The 19,553-nt window shown below is 39.0% G+C and overlaps 1 protein-coding gene across 4 annotated transcripts; it reads left to right on the top strand.

The window, feature by feature from the left end:
• Positions 1 to 2,509: 2,509 nt before the first annotated feature.
• On the top strand, positions 2,510 to 18,542 carry LOC127441310 (septin-2B). 4 transcript variants are annotated; one of them, XM_051698560.1, is made up of 13 exons: positions 2,510 to 2,622; positions 4,971 to 5,012; positions 5,949 to 6,063; positions 7,486 to 7,572; positions 8,006 to 8,129; positions 10,392 to 10,526; positions 10,665 to 10,782; positions 10,864 to 10,965; positions 11,071 to 11,216; positions 11,380 to 11,463; positions 14,899 to 14,959; positions 15,037 to 15,131; positions 15,691 to 18,542. In XM_051698560.1, exons 2-12 carry the CDS (start codon positions 4,989 to 4,991, stop codon positions 15,121 to 15,123), a joined length of 1,083 nt encoding a protein of 360 aa, XP_051554520.1. In that variant the 5' UTR covers positions 2,510 to 2,622; positions 4,971 to 4,988; the 3' UTR covers positions 15,124 to 15,131; positions 15,691 to 18,542. The 4 variants fall into 4 exon arrangements, with proteins under 4 accessions (XP_051554520.1, XP_051554518.1, XP_051554517.1 ...); XM_051698558.1 differs by having other exon boundaries at positions 11,380 to 11,502; positions 16,871 to 18,542; XM_051698557.1 differs by having other exon boundaries at positions 11,380 to 11,502.
• Positions 18,543 to 19,553: the final 1,011 nt, after the last annotated feature.

Here is a 19,553-nt window from a genome sequence, read left to right as displayed (position 1 = left end):
GGTAGTTGGGCATAACGTTTGTGTTCCCCGTGGTTCACTTTATTGAGAAGAGTGGGATCGCTGTGCGAGCGATCTGAATACGGCGCGCGCCAGGATTTTGTCAGTTCTTTATGAACTTCTGGGAAGAGTGGGGCAGATCTGCGGAATGCAGTCAATTAACGTGTCCGGACTTCACAAACCATCCATCAAGGCATGATTTTTCAGGTTTCTCTGGAGACCAATTGAAACCAAGATCTTGGACCGCCCTTGAAAGGACGTGAAGCTTTTCCTTGTCAGTGGCACGTGCATGCTCCTCGCCATCCACTGACCACTCGCCAGATGCAGCAAGAGACATAACATAATCCCCAGCATCAGAACCGGCGAACGTGAAGAGGTCACGCGCTCCTGCAGAGGGCTGAAGCTCGTCACGCACATACTGTATCGGCACAGACGCAGTATATGGAGATTGAGGGGCTCGCGGGGCATGTGCCAGCACGAGGTCCACCTCAAATTCATCCTGCTCCACTGTGCCTCCTCGTGTGATTCCTCGGGAGTCACAGAAGAGCCGGGTGGGAGGGTGCGTGAGGCTGAATCGTCCCTCGTGGGCGATTTGAGAGCGAAGCATCTTGAGACTCATGCCCTCACAGCGAGGGCAGTCTCTAAAATGCGGTGGATTGTGACTGTCGTCACTTCCAATTACAAACACGCCCCACAGAATAAACTCCCACCCCCAAAACTGATTGACAGGTGTCTGTGTAAGGCATCGGAAACACAAGTGCAAAGAAATTGCGATTCCATTTGAATTTTGGCTGGCAACATATGGGACTCCAAGGAAGTGGAATAGCAAACGGGGTAATTAATATTGCTTTTTCAATATGACAAGGTCATAAATCGTAAAACATAAGAAATGCAATTGCAAACGGATTTTGCTTTTCCAATTGAAATTTGGCAGACTTTGTACGTTTGTGTAAATGAAAATGCAAACGGTAATATGCACTTTGCAATTGCATTTATATTATGTCACAATTTATGCATCCACAAATAGAAAACGCAATTGCAAATACAATTTGCAATTTGGTTTGAAAATAGTCCTGTATATCTTCCCACAGTAACTCTGTCATGTGTTGAAATTGTAATCTGTTCTCCTAAATTAATCAGGAATGTCATTGAATTTTATCCCATATCGCATTTTGTTACAAACAAACAGGAACTCTGAGCATCACAATTACACCTGATGGAAGAATATTAGCTTACCTGAAATTATTGATTTTCAAAAGCCTAAACAGTAGTACTGAAACCAGAGACTATTTGGCCTGAGATGGAGCACCAGTAGCAGATCCTGGCATAGGCGATATAGGCAGGCGCCTAGGGTGGCACAACATGGTACCTGCCAGGCCGCCCCCGCACAGAACTCACAAAATTGCGATGGGAGAAAGGTGCCTCGAATTGTAACGCCCCGCCCCTGGCTCGCAAGTTCGCTATGGGAGAAAGGTGCCCCAAATCGTGCCACCCTGCCCCGACACAGAGCTTGCAAGATCGCGATGGGACAGAGATAGGTGCCCCAAATCGTGCCACCCTGCCCCCGCACAGCTTGCAAGATCGCAATGGGATAAAGGTGTCCCGACAGGCAGCCTTAAAGTCTCTATATGGTTAGGACTATGGATGTTCATAATGTATACTTACATTATGAACAAACATAAGATAACCATGATAAACAGTAGGCCTATAGGTAGGCTACACCATGACAGGATCTTCTTAGTGGTCTTGCAATAATTCACATCAACCATGTGATTGCTGGGCAGATATGACGAAGTCATTGATGATTTTGCATCAGTGAATACTAGGAGAGGAGGGTTAAATTTGAAATTAGGGATTAGGTGTAATAGCACAGAGTAGCAGCATTTTGTAAGAATTCTGCCATATACTTTATTTATTGACTCTATAATTTAATTGTGCAATTTAAGTTATGTACTGTATATACTGTATAATGTCAATGTTAATAGAATGTGCCATTTTATATATATATATATATATATAAGGGGCGTTAAGGGGTTAAGTGCCACGTCTGATCTCGCTTAAGGCACCAAGTAAGCCAGAACCGCCACTGCGGAACACTTGTATTAAAATTAATGGGAGAAACTGGAACACCCAATATGGCGGATGTAGAAAAGTCTTACAGGTACAAGAGCCAATCACAGACATTGCCTGTCAATCAACCTGGTGACGCGCATGCACAGTAGTTATGCTGCGTTCCATTCAAGTTGGATGTGGGATATTCTTACTTGATATCTCCGATCTCAGACCATAAAGGCATCCTATTGCCAGATGCTCGGAAGATGAAAAGTTTGATAACCGCTGGCCTAATGAAACGTGTCACATAATAAAATATTAGCTTTGAAATATGTAAGAATGCAAGTTTTAATAACCCAGACACGTCAGTCCGCTCTGTGTAGACACCACATTTGAGTGTGGAAGTTTTTAATTTTTCTACGCTGCTGCGACAGGACTTTAATTTTGAAACACAGACAGTCTCTAAACGCTTCGTTTTTCACAGTTGTGCAGTTCCGGAATTTCAGGAATTTGGGTTGTTCGTCTACTCAGCCTCCCTGCTGTACTGAACTCAAGGTTTTCAGCTACTAAAAGGTACATATAATCAATTTATCCAATTACTATTTGTGTCTTAAAACGTAAGACTGATTTTACCCGATGCGTGACTTCTTGCTCTTTCATGATTAACGCGTCTCTCATCTGTAACCTCAGTGAAGTAACTGTTAACAGAGGTGTGTCATTTTAGTGCACTAAAGACAATTCGTCTGAATTATACATTAATTTATAGTAATAAACCAGTAGAATTCATAATGTTTTATCACTTAATTTGTCCGCGACTTTAAATGATCTGTTTTGTCGAAAGTGGCATTATTAGAGGGGTTATTATTTCAGTATGTAGTAGAAATATCAGCCTGTCCTCAGATCAAGAAATGATATCAGTACTGACCGGTCTACTCATTTTTATATAATTCATTTATACATATTGATTACATTGACATACAGTATGTGCAGATTATATATATATTTTAAATATTATACAGCTGTATTGCCTGACCTCAGATCCTGCACATTTCAGTGACCACACATTTGATTTGCCTTGATTGATATGCCTCTGTCTGTCCTCTAGTTCTTGTCATTGTGCTGAGAGCATTTCCTCATCAAACTTTTGTCTCATACTTTTCTGTGTCTCAAGACCTAGTGAGTTGTTGTGCTTGTTCTGAACTTACTGTAAAATGCTGTCTACGTAGGCAGCTCACTAGGTTTGAAAACAGACTTTGGCTGCGAGCGAAAACTAAAAAATGTATTCGGAGGAAGGATGAAAATAAGGTGCTTTTTAAATTGTTTTGAGACCAGTGTCCTTTAAGGGATAGTTCACCCAAAAGTGAAAATTCTCATCATTTACTCACCGCCGTGCCATCTCTGATGTGTATGACTTTATTTCTTCTGCAGAACACAGTTTATGATTTTTAGAAGACTATTTCAGCTCTGTAGGTCCATACAATGCAAGTGAATGGTGACCAGAATCTTGAATTTCCAAAAAGCACATAAATGCAGCATGACATTATCCATACGACTCCAGTGGATAAATCTATATCTTAAGAAGCAATATATTAGGTATGTATTTAAGTCCTTTTTACTATAAATTCTCCTTCCTGTCCAGTAGATGGTGATATGCATGAAGAATGCGAATCGCCAAAAACAAAAGAACAATGTGAAAGTGGATTTTGATAATAAAAAAGGACTTAAATATTGATCTGTTTCTCACCCACACCTATCATATAGTTTCAGAAGATATGGATTATATCACTGGAGTCTTATGGATTACTTTTGTGCTGCCTTTAAGTGCTTTTGGAGCTTTAAAATTTTGGTACCCATTCACTTGCATTGTATGGACCTACAGAGCTGAGATATTCCTCTAAAAATCTTTGTTTGTGTTCAGCAGATGAAAGAAAGTAATACACATCTGGGATGGCATGAGGGTGAGTATATGACAAAAGTCTTTCTAGCAAGTCAGTCCTCTGGCTATTTCCATTCATGCCAGTGCAGCTCCTATCTACTTGAATGGGTGAACATAGAAATCTCAAAAATGGTTGATCAAGATTAAGATCAAAGAACATATTTCAAATCAGCAGTAAAATCTGACAACGCTGGTATTATAAATTGTGCTTCTTTAGCCCAGATTAAGCTAAAAACCACAATTTTCCCAGCTTATATAGCTAATGCACATGCATGTTTTAGAGTTGATTGATGGGTGATGTCTTTTTGTAAAAGGTGATTGGCTCTTTTACCTGTACGGCGGGACTTCATTTCTACACCCGTTGACCGTTGGGCGCTCCTTGGTTGGGCATTCCAGTTTCTCCCATTCATTTTAATAGAAGTGGCCATCTCTGCTAAATAGTCTCTGGAAAATGAGATAATTTTAATTTTTTAATTTTCATTTAATAGTTCCATTCATTCCAAAGCGCTGTCAGTTAAGCCATTAACTGATTAGACAGCAAGTCAGCTGCCTACATTTTTGGATTCTCCCACCCTCATTAAACAAAGATGTAGTTGCCGCAATGACCAATTTTCGTTTACGCTCAAATGCAAATACAGGCATAATAAAAGTTTTAAATAGCTGCCCAGCACATTTAAAGACTTTAAGTACTTAACCTATGCTAGGTTTTAGTATTCATGTCGGTTGGAGTCAAACGGCCGATGTTGGTTTGTGGTGAGACTGATGCTTACAAACATGAACTGACTTCCTGTTCCAGTAGAGCTCTGAAACCTTTCACTTTAACTACAGCTGAACTGTGCGCTCAACTCAATGTAACCGGTTTTGCAACATCAAGATGGTAATTTTTAACATATGTAATGTGTTACATGTAATGTACTTATTGTAAATAAGCTAAATAAAAAAAATAAATCATTGCTTTTTTTGTTTTGTTTTTTTGTTTTTGCAGGTTTAGTTCGAGTTCAAAATGTCTCAAGCAGAGAAACTGAAGGTAAAGAAATGAGAACTGGTGGGTGGATGCTGCTCAGGGTTTTAGTTTTATTTGGTACATCCCAGTGATGTGACGTAAAGAGTAGGGCTGCAAAATTAATAGAACAATTAATGGAGATTACAATTATGGCTGCTGCAATGAACTAATCAGGAAAAGTGTCAAGTACAGCATTACATTTTGATCTCCTGTTGATTTAAAATTTTGTATTTACATTTTTTAGTGGTTGAGCATTGTAAACAACCGCAGAGTACATAAGCCTATCAGTAATGGGGCAACAAAACTAGAACACTCCCATTATAGTATAGCAATATAACAATTAAGGAACAAAGTTTAAGCTTGTTTTTGGAGGTGTAACTGACATAAAAAATATGGATTGTAATTTGCCCCCCACAAAACTACCCCGTTCATTATGTGAAGCACTTTGAGTGTTGTGTCAGAAAAGTGATATATAAATGTAAAATTCATTCATATTTATCTAAATTAATAACCGTGATTACAGTATCAAGGGAAATATTCGACAATTGCGATTTTTGTCATAATCGTGCAGCCCTAGTACAAAGTCAGCTGAACAAGTTTAGACTGATGTGCAGGGAAGAGAAGTTTAAAAAACACAAATGAAAATCTCTGATTATGTCTGTGGATTCTTAATTGAAACATGCCGAACCTTTGTTAAAGGAAGACAAGGAGAGTGTCATATATCAGTTTATAAAGATTTGTTTAGAACACACTAATCTAGATCAATTATATCCATCTAGATCAGTTACAGACTGCACAATACTCCTCTAGTTCTGTTAAAGAGAGATTCATGTTTAAAGGTGATTCTGTGTTTCTTCAAGCAATTTGTATTTGAGAGTGAAACATCAAGTTTTAATCAATGTATTTAGTCTTATTAAATGAGCTTGTTCAGTGATTTTTGTTCTGTTCTCCTGTGATCAGCAGGGACAGTTTACAAACCCAGAGACTCCTGGCTATGTGGGATTTGCAAATTTACCAAATCAGGTGCACCGGAAATCAGTGAAAAAGGGCTTTGAGTTCACTCTCATGGTGGTGGGTAAGTATCACTGATGTCATTCTTGGATTGTGAAATGGTCTTGAATTTTATTTGCGTGGAAAGGAGCTTAGAAATATTACCAAGAAACACTATGATGACACTTTTGAATGGCACAAGTTCAAAACATGAAAAAACACATCATCTCAGCTACATGTTAGAAATTTTTGCATTATGTGTACCATGACAACCTTGTGTTGTTATGATGTCTATATTAGATGTGCTGTTTCTGTTACATATGGTAAGAGTATTAATACGTTATTATTTTAGTATATATTATTTAAAAGAGTATAACATAATCATGTGAAATCAGAGCTTGTCTGGACTGTTCATAAAACATGAAGCGTAGTCTGTAGGAGTTGAACATGCAGGAAAATGCCACATTCCGGAAATGTCCGTAGGAGAAGCTTCACAACCAGAGGGATAACATTACATTTTAATGGGAGGAAACTTTCTCTCTCACTGTTTATGTTTTTTGTTGAGTAGTTCCACATATGGAGGATGTGGGAACAAGAGTCTTTGGCAGCTCAGAGCAACGAAAAATCAATTTTTTTTTAGGAGATTGGGGACTGTCCCCTCTGCTCTGTATGTGTTTACAGCTGTTGACACATGAGATCTGCTATGGGGGAGGGGGGTTGGTAGCTGCCTGCTCGGCAGACCCCATTGTACAGTCATCCCATAGCCTTAAAATAAATCACAGAGGAATGCAGAACTTCAGCTGCGAGTCCTTTCAGTGGCTGCGCAGTTTCAGTTCTGCACATGATGGAAGACGTCTTGACTGAGATCTGAAAAAAAATAATATATATATATATATATATACACACACACACACCGATCAGCCACAACATTAAAACCACCTGCCTAATATTGTGTAGGTCCCCCACGTGCTGCCAAAACAGCGCCAACCCGCATCTCAGAATAGCACAACACACACAACAGTCTCTAGAATTTACTACGAATGGTGCCAAAAACAAAACATCCAGTGAGCGGCAGTTCTGTGGACGGAAATACCTTGTTGATGAGAGAGGTCAACAGAGAATGCCCAGACTGGTTCAACTGACAAAGTCTGCGGTAACTCAGATAACACCTCTGTACAATTGTGGTGAGAAGAATAGAATCTCAGAATGACGCACTGTTTTGGCGGCACGAGGGGGACCTACACAATATTAGTCAGGTGGTTTTAATGTTGTGGCTGATCGGTGTATATATATAGATCAAGGCAGGGAGCAATAACACTGGTTAGAGATTGAGTTAGATTGCACAAAACACTGGTTCAGTATCAGTCCACTGGTTAGGATATTTTATTCTTTTGTGCACAGAGAGCAATGGTTGTACTTTTCAAAGGAAAATCAAAAGAATATAGCATGCAGAATATGTGTGTCTATTACAGTTAAGTGTTTTTGGGATTTGTGCTGTTATTTTCAGGCGAGTCAGGTTTGGGGAAGTCCACTCTGATCAACAGCTTGTTCCTCACTGATCTCTACCCTGAGAGAGTCATTCCTGGTGCTGCAGGTGAGAAATTCAATACAGACTGAATTAAAGTCGTAGTTCACCTAAGAATGGAAATTTAGGCATCATTTACTGACCCTCATATTGTTCCAAAGCCATGTGACTTATTGCGTCTGTGGAAAGCAAAAGTTATCCCCAGTCACCATTCACTTTCATTGTAAGGAGAAAAAATATGCAATGAAAGTGAATGGTGACTGAGGCAAACATTCTGCCTAACATCTCCTTTTGTGTTCCTTGGAAGACAATGTCTGACAGATTTAAAACAACATAAGGGTGAGTAAACAAGGACAGAATTAAAAACAACAATAATAATTACGGTGCACTAAGTGCATCAGTAGTGGCCTGATATTTATGAGGGTGTTATGCAAATTTTTGCTGCACAGAAGGTTTTTAGACATCAGCCTTGTTTTTCATTACATGTGTTCTTGTCATTCAGAGAAAATTGAGCGCACAGTGCAGATCGAGGCCTCTACGGTGGAGATTGAGGAGCGTGGAGTGAAACTTCGTCTTACTGTTGTCGACACGCCTGGATATGGAGATGCCATCAACAGCCAGGACTGGTGAGCTTTGCTTTGATGGCCGTGAGAATATTAATTTAGGCTCAGGTTGCATGCAGTGAAGTCAGTGTGATCATTTGTTCTGTTATGAATGCTCTGACAATGAATGTTCTGAATGTTCAGTTGTTTACTGTGAGTCTGACTGGTTTGATTTTATTATTTTAAGGGAGCTTTGTGGTTTGGGGATTATTCATTAAAAAAAAAAATTCAGAATAAAGGGACAGATTTGATCTTGTTAAATGAAAGAGAAGGAGAAGAGTGGGCTGTAACTATATGGAGGAATTTTTTTGTTCTTTTGAACTGTTCTGTTAGTGGAAGTGGAGAGACAGGAAACATGTGTGACCTCTTCCTGAACACTCCCTGACCCGCTTTAGAAGGAAAAAAAGAAAAGACAGGATATTGAAGTGCTTATGTCTGAAAAAAGAAATGTATGCTGTCACAAAACTCTTATAACTGAGTAAATTTAGCTGAAAACATTACCAGCATGTCTTGCTGCTTTATGCCCGTGTTACAATACATTTCAGTTAGAGACTTCTCTTATAATGTCTTTTTTGTTTTGAACCTTAAGTATTATTTAATATCTGCAACATGCTCTTACATCATTCGTGTACTCTTTTAAAAAAAAAAAAAAAAAGAAGAAATTTAAGATAATGAGAAACAAATTCAGTCAAATGTGTCCACTTTTGTTTTTAATTTATTTTTTTTTATTTATAAAGTGGACACATTTGACTGAATTTGTTTCTTATTATCTTAAATTTATTTTTTTTATTTTTTTTATCTGACGCTTAAATGTGAGAAATTAGTTTTGTAGACAAAATAAACTGTGCCTATATATGCATTTCTTTACAAAATGTAAATGTAAAAATTTTTTTTTTTAATTGATTAGTTGGAGCAGTTAGTAAAGAAAAAAGCTGCCAAAAAGTGCCCAACAGACATCAGAGTATCCCAGGTGGCACCTCATTAAGTTGGTAGACAAAATGCACTGACTGCAAAGCTGTTGTCGAGGCAAACTACTTTTGAATAAGCTAATTTGAGAAGTTTTAGTATTAATAAAAAAAATAATATAATGACATATAGGAATACTTGAATGAATGAATACTTCCATTTGTGTTGTCATTGTTTTTATGACTACTGTTGTCCTTAAATGTGAAAAAAGTAACAATAAAGAATGAGCAGGTGTGTCCAATCTTTTGACATCTAACAGTCTAGGATGACTCAGAGTAAACATCAAAGAACTAGGAAACATTATTGATGTCTGAATTTTTTAGACTGTGAAGGACTAGAATCTTCAAAGAAGTTTAAGGGCATTTTGAGACCTGTAGCTTGCTTGATTTGTTCCGAAACATTTTAATTGTAACAATGTTGCAGTTTATTAATGGTTCGGTTCGCTTTCACTGGGGGATTATTTAAAAACAGGCCAAAACTGTGTTTGTCACATGTGAGCAAACTGTCCCCTCATTGGTCACAATGTTTGTGTGCTGTTCCAGGATTTAGCTCATACATCGATGTACCGGTTAAAATTATATACCTGTAAAAATGTGTCAAGTGGTACAAAGATTGTTTGTCACGGTTTTGAAAATGGAATTGGATATGTACTGTAAAATTTACATTATGGTTATTTTTATCCGTCATTAGTTGCTTTCTCATTATTTCTTCATTGAAAAGTGCCAGTTCTCATGGTCACGTAGCTCTCTCTCTCCGTCTCGCACCCGCAAACAATACACACACATACACACAGAAAGAGTGAAGCCATGTTTATTTCTGTCATAAAGTTGCTGATGCCGCCGCCCTACCTGTGTCTGTTCTGCTGCTATCCATGAATGATCATGCTAAAATTACCACAGGAATTATTAAACAACTCCCTTTTTAAACATGCAACTATATCTAATGTATTCCCCAAAAGGCTACTGTATATTTGCTTTTTGATGATGAATTACAGTGACGAGCTTACGTACAGATTTCTTCTCCACAGATCCATCAGGTATGTTCATGGTTATTATAGGGTTAATGGTTGGTTCGGTGGTCCGTTGGGTCGGATTGCATTCTCACCACAAGCGAACCACTCCAGAGATCGTTTGCCATCGGACTAAGACCACCTCATCCAGGTGGTCTCGGACCGATTGTTTCGGCGCGGATCCGAGTGCACTTGTAGTGTTTATATATGCCTAAATGAATCGAACCAAGGGAGAAAAAGGCCAAGGTTCCAAAACCAGTGGCAGGTGTGAAAATGCCCTAAGAGTTTCTCTCTTGTCTTTGATTCACCAGTTTCAACACCATTATCTCATACATTGATGACCAGTTTGAGCGGTACCTGCATGATGAGAGCGGACTAAACCGCAGGCACATCGTTGACAACCGGGTGCACTGCTGCTTCTATTTCATTTCCCCTCTGGGTCACGGGTGAGTTGTTGTGCTCCGCACATCTGGGACAGTTTTATTAGATCATGCATGTTGCACCCCTAAGTTGTATCACTTTGGATGTTCCTGTCGTTCTAAGTCATAATTTAAAGTTCCTTTACTTGTGCTCCAATTTTGTAGGCTGAAGCCTCTAGATGTCCAGTTCATGAAGGCCATTCACAACAAAGTGAATGTTGTTCCTGTTATTGCTAAAGCAGATACACTGACCCTGAGGGAAAGAGAGAGACTCAAGCGCAGGGTATTGCATTCACTTCTCTTTCCAAAAACAGCCTGAGATTGAATGATTGCTGTTTTATCAAATCTCTTTCTGTGGCTCTAGATTTTGGATGAAATCGATGAGCATGGCATTAAAATCTATCACCTCCCTGATGCTGAGTCAGATGAGGATGAAGATTTCAAAGAGCAGACAAGGATTCTCAAGGTACTGTCTTACCATATTCTTTTAAAATGATCAGCACTCAACAAGATTAGTCGCCCAAGCAAGGCCAAATTCTGTAATATATTCTCATTGGTTTTTGTGTTTCAGGCCAGCATACCATTTGCAGTGGTGGGATCCAACCAGCAGATTGAGGCTAAAGGGAAGAAGGTGAGAGGGCGTTTGTATCCGTGGGGTGTGGTGGAGGTGGAAAACCCTGAACACAACGACTTCCTGAAACTTCGCACCATGCTAATGTGAGTTTGACTGCCATACAGAAAAGCTGAATTTTTCTGTAAGGAAATAGAGGATTGGGGATATATTTTCTATTGGGGATTTATTTTATTATCCTGTGGCTGTATTAGGTCCTCACTTAATACAGTCCTATCTATGATGTTGTGTCCTGTTTTCACCATGCAGCACCCATATGCAGGACCTGCAGGAGGTGACTCAGGACCTTCATTACGAGAACTTCCGCTCAGAACGCCTCAAACGGGGTGGCAGGTTGTCCTCCCATGGTTACATTCTGCCTCTGTCGCCTGCGTACGTACTGCTCTGCCTGTCTTTCTCCACCTCCTCCCCCAACCTCCATGAAGAAGTATTTTGGGTGTACTCGCAGATTATTGAAACATCCCAAAGCTATCTGCATTGTCGTGATCTAGAGACATGGCAGAATGTAAATTGGGAAGTTTGTGGAAATAGCACATCTATACATAGTCACTTCTCATTTTTACCAAAGACACACATAAAAATAAATTCAATATCAATCACAAAAGGAACAGGGAAGCATTGTTTGCCCCAGTTAGTCTTGCATTTACCATATTAGTTGATGTCAGTACATTGCCTGTGTTAAGCCCGAGAATCTTTCATACTCTCTAGAGACTAAAGCTTCAGTCTTAAAGAGATAGTTCACCCAAAAATGAAAATTATTTTGTAATTTACACACCCTCATGCCATCCCAGATGTGTATGACTTTTTCTTCTGCAGAACACAAATGAAGATTTTTAGAAGAATATCTCAGCTCTGTAGGTCCATACAATGCAATTGAATGGTGACCAGGATTCAGAAGGTCCAAAAATGACATAAAGGAGGCATAAATGTAATCCATCAAACTCCAGTGGTTAAATCCATGTCTTCAGAAGAAATATGATAGGTGTGGATGCGAAACAGATCAATATTTAAGTCCTTTTTCACTGTCAATCTCCACCTTTGACCAGCCCCAACCAGTAGGTGGCTGAATATGAAAAAGAAAGTCACTTCCACACCAGAATGTGGAAGTGAAAATGAGAGTGTAAGAAAGGACTTAAACATTGATCTGTTTCTCACCCACACCTATCATATAGCTTCTGAAGAAATGGTTTTAACCACTGGAGTCTTATTGACTACTTTTTTACTGCCTTTTGGGCCTTCAAAGTTCTGGTCACCATTCACTTGCATTGTGAGGACCAACAGAACTGAAATATTCTTTTAAAAATTTTCATTTGTAGGGGCCTGGGTAGCTCAGCGAGTATTGATGCTGACTACTACCCCTGGAGTCGAAGTTCAAATCCAGGGTGTGCTGAGTGACTCCAGCCAGGTCTCCTAAGCAACCAAATTGGCCCGGTTGCTAGGGAGGGTAGAGTCACATGGAGTAACCTCCTTGTGGTCATGATTAAGTGGTTCTCGCTCTCAATGGGGCGCGTGGTAAGTTGTGCGTGGATCGCGGAGAGTAGCATGAGTCTCCACATGCTGTGAGTCTCTGCGGTGTCATGCACAGCAAGCCATGTGATAAGATGCGCGGATTGACTCTCTCAGAAGCGGAGGCAACTGAGACTTGTCCTCCGCACCACCACGAGGACCTAGTAAGTAGTGGGAATTGGGCGTTCCAAAATTGGGGAGAAAACGGGATTAAAAAAAAATAATAAATATATATATATAAAAAAATCTTAATATGTGTTCAGTAGAAGCAAGTCATTCACATCTGGGATGGCATGAGGGTGATTAAATGATGAGAGAATTTTCATTTTTGGGTGAACTAACCCTTTATTGGGCCTCAGTCACTAATATTATGGTGTTTGTACTTGAGTGTGCAGAAAAGGTTCTCGTGCAAAATTTATTCACAACAGGTCTGTATGCACAAATGTGTACTTAACCTTGTTCTATTGTTAATGAATATGGATTACTGTAAATGAGGTAGAGTATTCCTGCTATTATTAGAGTAATACATGCCCAAAATTGTATCCACATATGGGCATTCCACAGTAATTTGTCGCTTTCTTCAAACGTATCTTTATGCTCTCTAAAGACACACTCTCGCCTGAAAACACGTACAGCTAGATCTTCGAGGAAAGCTGAGTGTGCCATTCTTAAAACCTGTAAAAACATAATAAACACCTTTAATGTTAGCCTAAACTAGATCGAGCCAAAGCGCACATCATATTTGTTATTCTGGAATAAGGTAGACTTATTGGAGAGTCACTTAGAAATTAAATTTGTAACAATAATAACATGCATAAAAACATTTCAGCTCATCATATTCTGTTTAAAAGGCCACCAGGAGTTTTTTTTTCTTCGTATGTGTGGTTTTATTTCGTACACAGGTTTTTTGTACAAATGCGTGCATATGCACTGTGTGTGAGACCTACTGTATATTGTGACGGAGCTGATTCTACAGTCTTGACTCACGCCTGTAAATCTTAGTCTCGTAGATCTGCAGCTTGCTGTCAGATCTATGTTTTTCATTAGAGGATAGGAGGGGGAGGTACTGCTGGGAGCTCAGTCACAGCTCCACCTATATGTCAGCCTGATACTGGCACTGTTTCCGCACCTCTTACTGCATGCAGCCTATGTCTCTCTCTGTATCACACACATAAACACACTGTTGTCGTCTCCAACTTTCTACTCTGCTCGGCACAAACTTGCACTAATTACTCAGGTTTGTCACTCTTGTCTTGCTTTAACTGTGCATCGCAAAACCCTCTTCTATTGTGTTTTTAATCTATAGTGCCTCTTTCTGTAATTTTGCTTCTGATATGAATTTACCTGAATGTAAGTCTTTCAAATTTTTGTTTTGGCATAAGCGAAAGAGGTTTGAGTAATCTAAAGCAGATAGCTGTGTGTTAAATAAATTACTGTTAAAGCTGCACTCAGTAATTATAATTAATGTACAGTATAATACTTTGAAAATTTTTAAAATCACGTACTCCCACATGAGATGAAAACTCCAGTCACGTCAGCAGCCTCAAAAAAGCTTTTTTATTTATTCTAATTGGACCTGGGCTGCCTCATATTTGCCATCATGTTGAAATCACATGAGCAGCCCAATACTACTTATTTTGGAATAAATTAATCATGGCTGAGAGCTTTTGTGTGATGCTGCATCCTCATCTCTAGGTGTCAGTATAAAAGCAGAGACTACTGTATCTAGACTGAGATAGTGTACTTGTATTAGAATGAATGGTAGAAATTGGAACGGCCAGTATGGTGGATGTAGAAAAGGAAGTCACGCCTTACAGGTTAAAGAGCCAATCACCTTTTAGATTCAGACATCGCCAGTCAGTCAACTTGAGAGCGCGCATGATGCACATTTGCTGTCACACTTGACTGCTGATTTGAAAACTTTTTTTGGTAATTTTGACCAACCGTTTTGAAGATTTCAGTCTTTCCTATTCAGGAAGATAAGAATGGACATTTTATGCAGGTTTTACAATTCATAGGAAATAGCTGACAGGGAGCATTCCCAGGATGACCACCGAGTGGACCGACATGGCTTGAATGGGACTGTGGTATAAGTCCAAGCAGACTCCACATCGGCCAGTGCAGCATTAACAAAAAAATGACTTTGTGTACCTTTGAGTTAACTGTTAATATAGTATTCTTTAATATAGTAAAGCTATATACTATCAAGTAAAGCTGTGGATGAGGCGTTTTACACCTCCCCACCTGCTCTGTATTGTGCAGGAAGGGTCCAGAGCCAGAAGAAATGGACAAAGACATGATCTTGCAGGAGAAGGAGGCTGAGGTACAATCTCTCAAACTCTAATAACATAATTGACGCAGGTGTGAACGTCAGTTTGTGACTGTGTTTGTATGTATCAGCTGAGGCGGATGCAAGAGATGATCGCTAAGATGCAGGCACAGATGCAGAAGCATGGAGATGGCGACGGAGATGGCCCACACCAGTGAGGAACACGGTAAGTGCGAAAAACAAGCAGAGACTTTAAGGCTTATTAAGTACACTACATGGCCAAAAGCATATGGATGCCCCCTTCTACTAACAGGTGCATAGAAGTAAGTGTAGAGCCATGCACTTTCCTTAGACAAAAATTTTAGTAGAATGAGGCACGACTTTTCTATCCTAGCATGACAAAGTCCCTATGCACAAAGTGAGGTCCTTAAAGACATGGTTTGGAGGAACTTGATTAGCCTGAATAAAGCTCAAGAGCTGAACCCCTTTGAACACTAATGGAATTTACCCGACCTCACTGATGCTCTTGTGTCTGAATTAATTGTAAAAGTTTAATCTTATTGTTTTTGATATAGACCAGACCCTAACCAGAATTTTTGAGGATATTAGTGCAGTTCTGTCTTGCTAGCATTGCAACTACCCTAAACATAAAGACCTTTTTAACCTTTTTTATTCTTATTGGTAATGCCTACTTTTCATTGTAGCCGTAATATAATGACATTATTTATTCTGTGTTATAAGATATATTTGAGGCACTAGGGGGCTTATATGTGTGTTTCTTTTAGATGCTGACCTGTTATTTGAGCGTGGCCCAGTCAAAAACAGAACACTAAAAGAGGAAGTGATGCTAAATTTTGAGGAGAAGTGGAGACTGGTCCTTAACTCACCATGCTTGCCATTTTCTTAGTTTCTTTCACTCTTATATGAATTAATGTTTTTTTGTAAGCAGTATTAATGGTTGTTTTTTTTTGTGTATATAATCAGATGCTGTTTCAAATTTTTATTTGTTTCCCAATACATTGTGATGCCAGTAACCAAAATGAAGAACACCTATCAGTTGAAGTTAAGAGGATAGTTCACCCAAAAATGAGAATTCTCTTATCATTTATTCATCCTATTGCCATTCCAGATGTGTATGATTCTCTTTCTTCTGCAGAACACAAATGAAGATTGTAGAAGAATATCTCGGCTCTGTAGGTCCATTCAATGCAAGTGAATGGGTTCCAAAATTTTGATGCTCCAAAAAGTACATAAAGGCAGCATAAAAGTAATCCATATGATTCCAATATTTTAATCCATATCTTCAGAAGTGATATGATGTGTGGGTGAAAAACAGATTAAGATTTAATTCCATGCTAGAAATTCTTCTCCTTGCACAGTAGGGGACGTATGCATGAAGAATGTGAATCACCAAAAACACAAGAAGAAAGTGAAAGTTAGTGGAGATTGACTGATCAGGCAGGGTGAATTTGTAGTAAAAATGGACTTAAATATTGATCTATTTCTCACCCACACCTATCATATTGCTTCAGAAGACATTGATTTAACCATCAAAGTCGTATGGATTACTTTTATGCTGACTTGTGTGATTTTTATTTTTATTTTTTATTTTTTTATTTTTTGGAGCTTCACAATTTTGGCATCCATTCACTTACATTGTATGGGCCAAAAGTGCAAAATCTTAATTTGTGTTCTGCTGAAAAAAGTCATTCATATCTGGGATGGCATAAGGGTCAGTAAATAATTAATACATTTTCTTGTTTGGGTGAACAATCCCCTTAACTCTGTGAACTACACAGAGCAATTTACATTTTCTGTTACAAAAGCCAAATGCTGCTGGGAAAGGACCTCTGAAGGTCTTTTATATTATACCATCTAGCTAAAAACACTGAAAAGCAGCTGAATTTGAGTGTCATGGTAGCGGCTGTTATATCATGTTTGTGTTTTTTTTTTTTTTTTTGCTAGAGAGATTGCTGCTCTCCTGTTCAGGAGTTTTCTGAAGTGCTTTTCTCTTCCCTGCATGAAGACGCCTTTAATTACATGTGCAATTCTGTTGAATGGCCTTTAGAAAGCAAAAACAGACATACTGTGACTCATGATCCATTTTGTGTAATTTCAAATGAAGGAGAACAGGCTGTTCTCTGAAGTACAGTAAATCCTCATTTTAGTGATTTTATTGATACTGTAATGTATTTAATATCAGACTTTGGTCTGAGTGCAGTGTGGTGATTTTCTGTTGCATACATTCAAATATGCTGTCGTGCTCATTGACCTTGTCGCACGCCCAGTTTTTACCTCCTTCCAGGTTCTGTGGTTACAATTCTTTATTTTAGCTCACTCATGTGCTTGAAGCAGATTTATTTCTGTTTCATAAATAATTTGATGAAGATGTTTAAATGAAGGAATATCTGAAATGTGGGATTTTATCTGTTACACAAAGGCAAACATCTCATCAAGACTGCTATACCCCACTGTTGGTCCTGTAAACGTTTATCAACATTCCAGTTTTAAGGTTTCACTTAAACTTCAAACTATTATTGTCTATCTTCTCTTAATAAAGTTTTATATTGAAACAGTTTTAGAAATAGTGTTTTATTCCTTTTTAGGACTTATCAAAGTGGTTGCCAGTTTTGGTTACCACAAACATGGCCACTAGAGGTCCTGACAAATCCTCACACATGGAGGAAATCATCCTAAGAATAAAAATCCTTGCAAACAATTTAAGGAAACACATTTGCACACATTACTCTGGCTCCATCTGAATTTACGTATCTAAAAATGTTTTTCTAACATGAAAAAAATTCTGAAGTCAAAAGCGCAGCAGTAAGAGTTTAGGTGTCTTGACATGTTGACTGTACATGGATTAACAGGCTTGAACTCACGGAGTTCTTCCTGTCTGAGGACAGTTTCTGACAAGAATGATGTCAAGCACAACTTCAATGAGACCTTCACGTTAGCGTCAAATTAGATTTTTAAGCCTCGTCGTCATTCCCATTAAAAAGCAAAGATGGCGCTAGCGTGAATAAGTTCTCATTGAAGTTGTGCTTGACATTACTCTTATCACACACTGTCCTCACAGATGTCCAACAGAAATCAGGCCAGGGATATGATTGAAAAGCTGAAATTTGGCAGCAGCAGGCACATAACTACACACTGACTGTTACAAATAAGAAATAAAGCAATACATTTAGTGAGGTTTCTCAGCAATAAGTGAAAAAATAAATCTACTGGCCCATGGATCAAGACAAAATACATACAGTTGAAGTCAGAAGTTTACATACACCTTATCCATATACATTTAAACTCAGTTTTTCAAAATTCCTGACATTTAATCACAGAAAACATTGCCTGTCTTATGTCAGTTAGGATCACTACTTTATTTTAAGAATGTGAAATGTCAGAATAATAGTAGAGAGAATGACTTATTTCAGCTTTTATTTCTTTCATCACATTCCCAGTGGGACATAAGTTTACATACACTTTGTTAGTATTTGGTTGCATTACCTTTTAAATTGTTTGTACTTGGGTCAAACATTTTGGGTAGCCTTCCACAAGCTTCTCACAATAAGTAGCTGGAATTTTGGCCCATTCCTCCAGACAGAACTGGTGTAACTGAGTCAGGTTTGTAGGCCTCCTTGCTCACACATGCTTTTTCAGTTCTGCCCACAAATTTTCTATTGGATTGAGGTCAGGGCTTTGTGATGGTCACTCCAGTACCTTGAGTTTGTTGTCCTTAAGCCATTTTGCCACAACTTTAGAGGTATGCTTGGGGTCATTGTCCATTTGGAACAATTTGCGACCGAGCTTTAACTTCCTGGCTGATGTCTTGAGATTTTGTTTCAAAATATCCACATAATTTTCCTTCTTCATGATGCCGTCTATTTTGTGAAGTGCACCAGTCCCTCCTGCAGCAAAGCACCCCCACAACATGATGCTGTCACCCCCATGCTTCATGGTTGGGTTGGTGTTCTTCAGCTTGCAAGCCTCACCCTTTTTCCTTCAAACATAACGATGGTCATTATGGACAAACAGTTCAATTTTTGTTTCATCAGACCAGAGGACATTTCTCCATTTGTCCCCATGTGGACTTGCAAACTGTAGTCTGGCTTTTTTATGGTGGTTTGGAGCAGTGGCTTCTTCCTTGCTGAGCAGCCTTTCAGATCATGTCGATATAGGACTCGTTTTCCTGTGGATATAGATACTTGTCTACCTGTTTCCTCCAGCATCTTCACAAGGTCCTTTGCTGTTGTTCTGGGATTGATTTGCACTTTTCACACCAAACTACGTCCATCTCTAGGAGACAGAATGTGTCTTCTTCCTGAGCGGTATGATGGCTGTGTGGTCCCATGGTGTTTATACTTGCGTACTATTGTTTGTACAGATGAACGTGGTACCTTCAGGCATTTGGAAATGGCTTCCAAGGATGAACCAGACTTGTGGAGGTCCACATTTTTTTTTTCTTCTGATGTCTTGGCTGATTTCTTTTGATTTACCCATGATGTCAAGCAAAGAGGCACTGAATTTGAAGGTAGGCCTTAAAATACATCCACTGGTCACCTCCAATTGACTCTAATTAGCCTATCAGAAACTAAATTAGGCTTGACATAATTTTCTGGAATTTCCAAGCTGCGTTAAGGCACAGTTAGTG

The sequence above is a fragment of the Myxocyprinus asiaticus genome, chromosome 5 (assembly GCF_019703515.2).
Source record: "Myxocyprinus asiaticus isolate MX2 ecotype Aquarium Trade chromosome 5, UBuf_Myxa_2, whole genome shotgun sequence".
NCBI classification, from domain to species: Eukaryota; Metazoa; Chordata; class Actinopteri; order Cypriniformes; family Catostomidae; genus Myxocyprinus; species Myxocyprinus asiaticus.
This window is presented reverse-complemented; position numbering and strand designations above follow the sequence as displayed.

Excerpts from the sequence above, each read along its gene's own strand:
- LOC127441310 (XM_051698558.1), top strand. The coding sequence starts at position 4,989 with ATGTCTCAAGCAGAGAAACTGAAG. Across the intron at positions 8,130-10,391 it reads GCCATCAACAGCCAGGACTG|TTTCAACACCATTATCTCAT; the intron begins GTGAGCTTTGCT and ends TTGATTCACCAG. Across the intron at positions 11,217-11,379 it reads AAACTTCGCACCATGCTAAT|CACCCATATGCAGGACCTGC; the intron begins GTGAGTTTGACT and ends TTCACCATGCAG.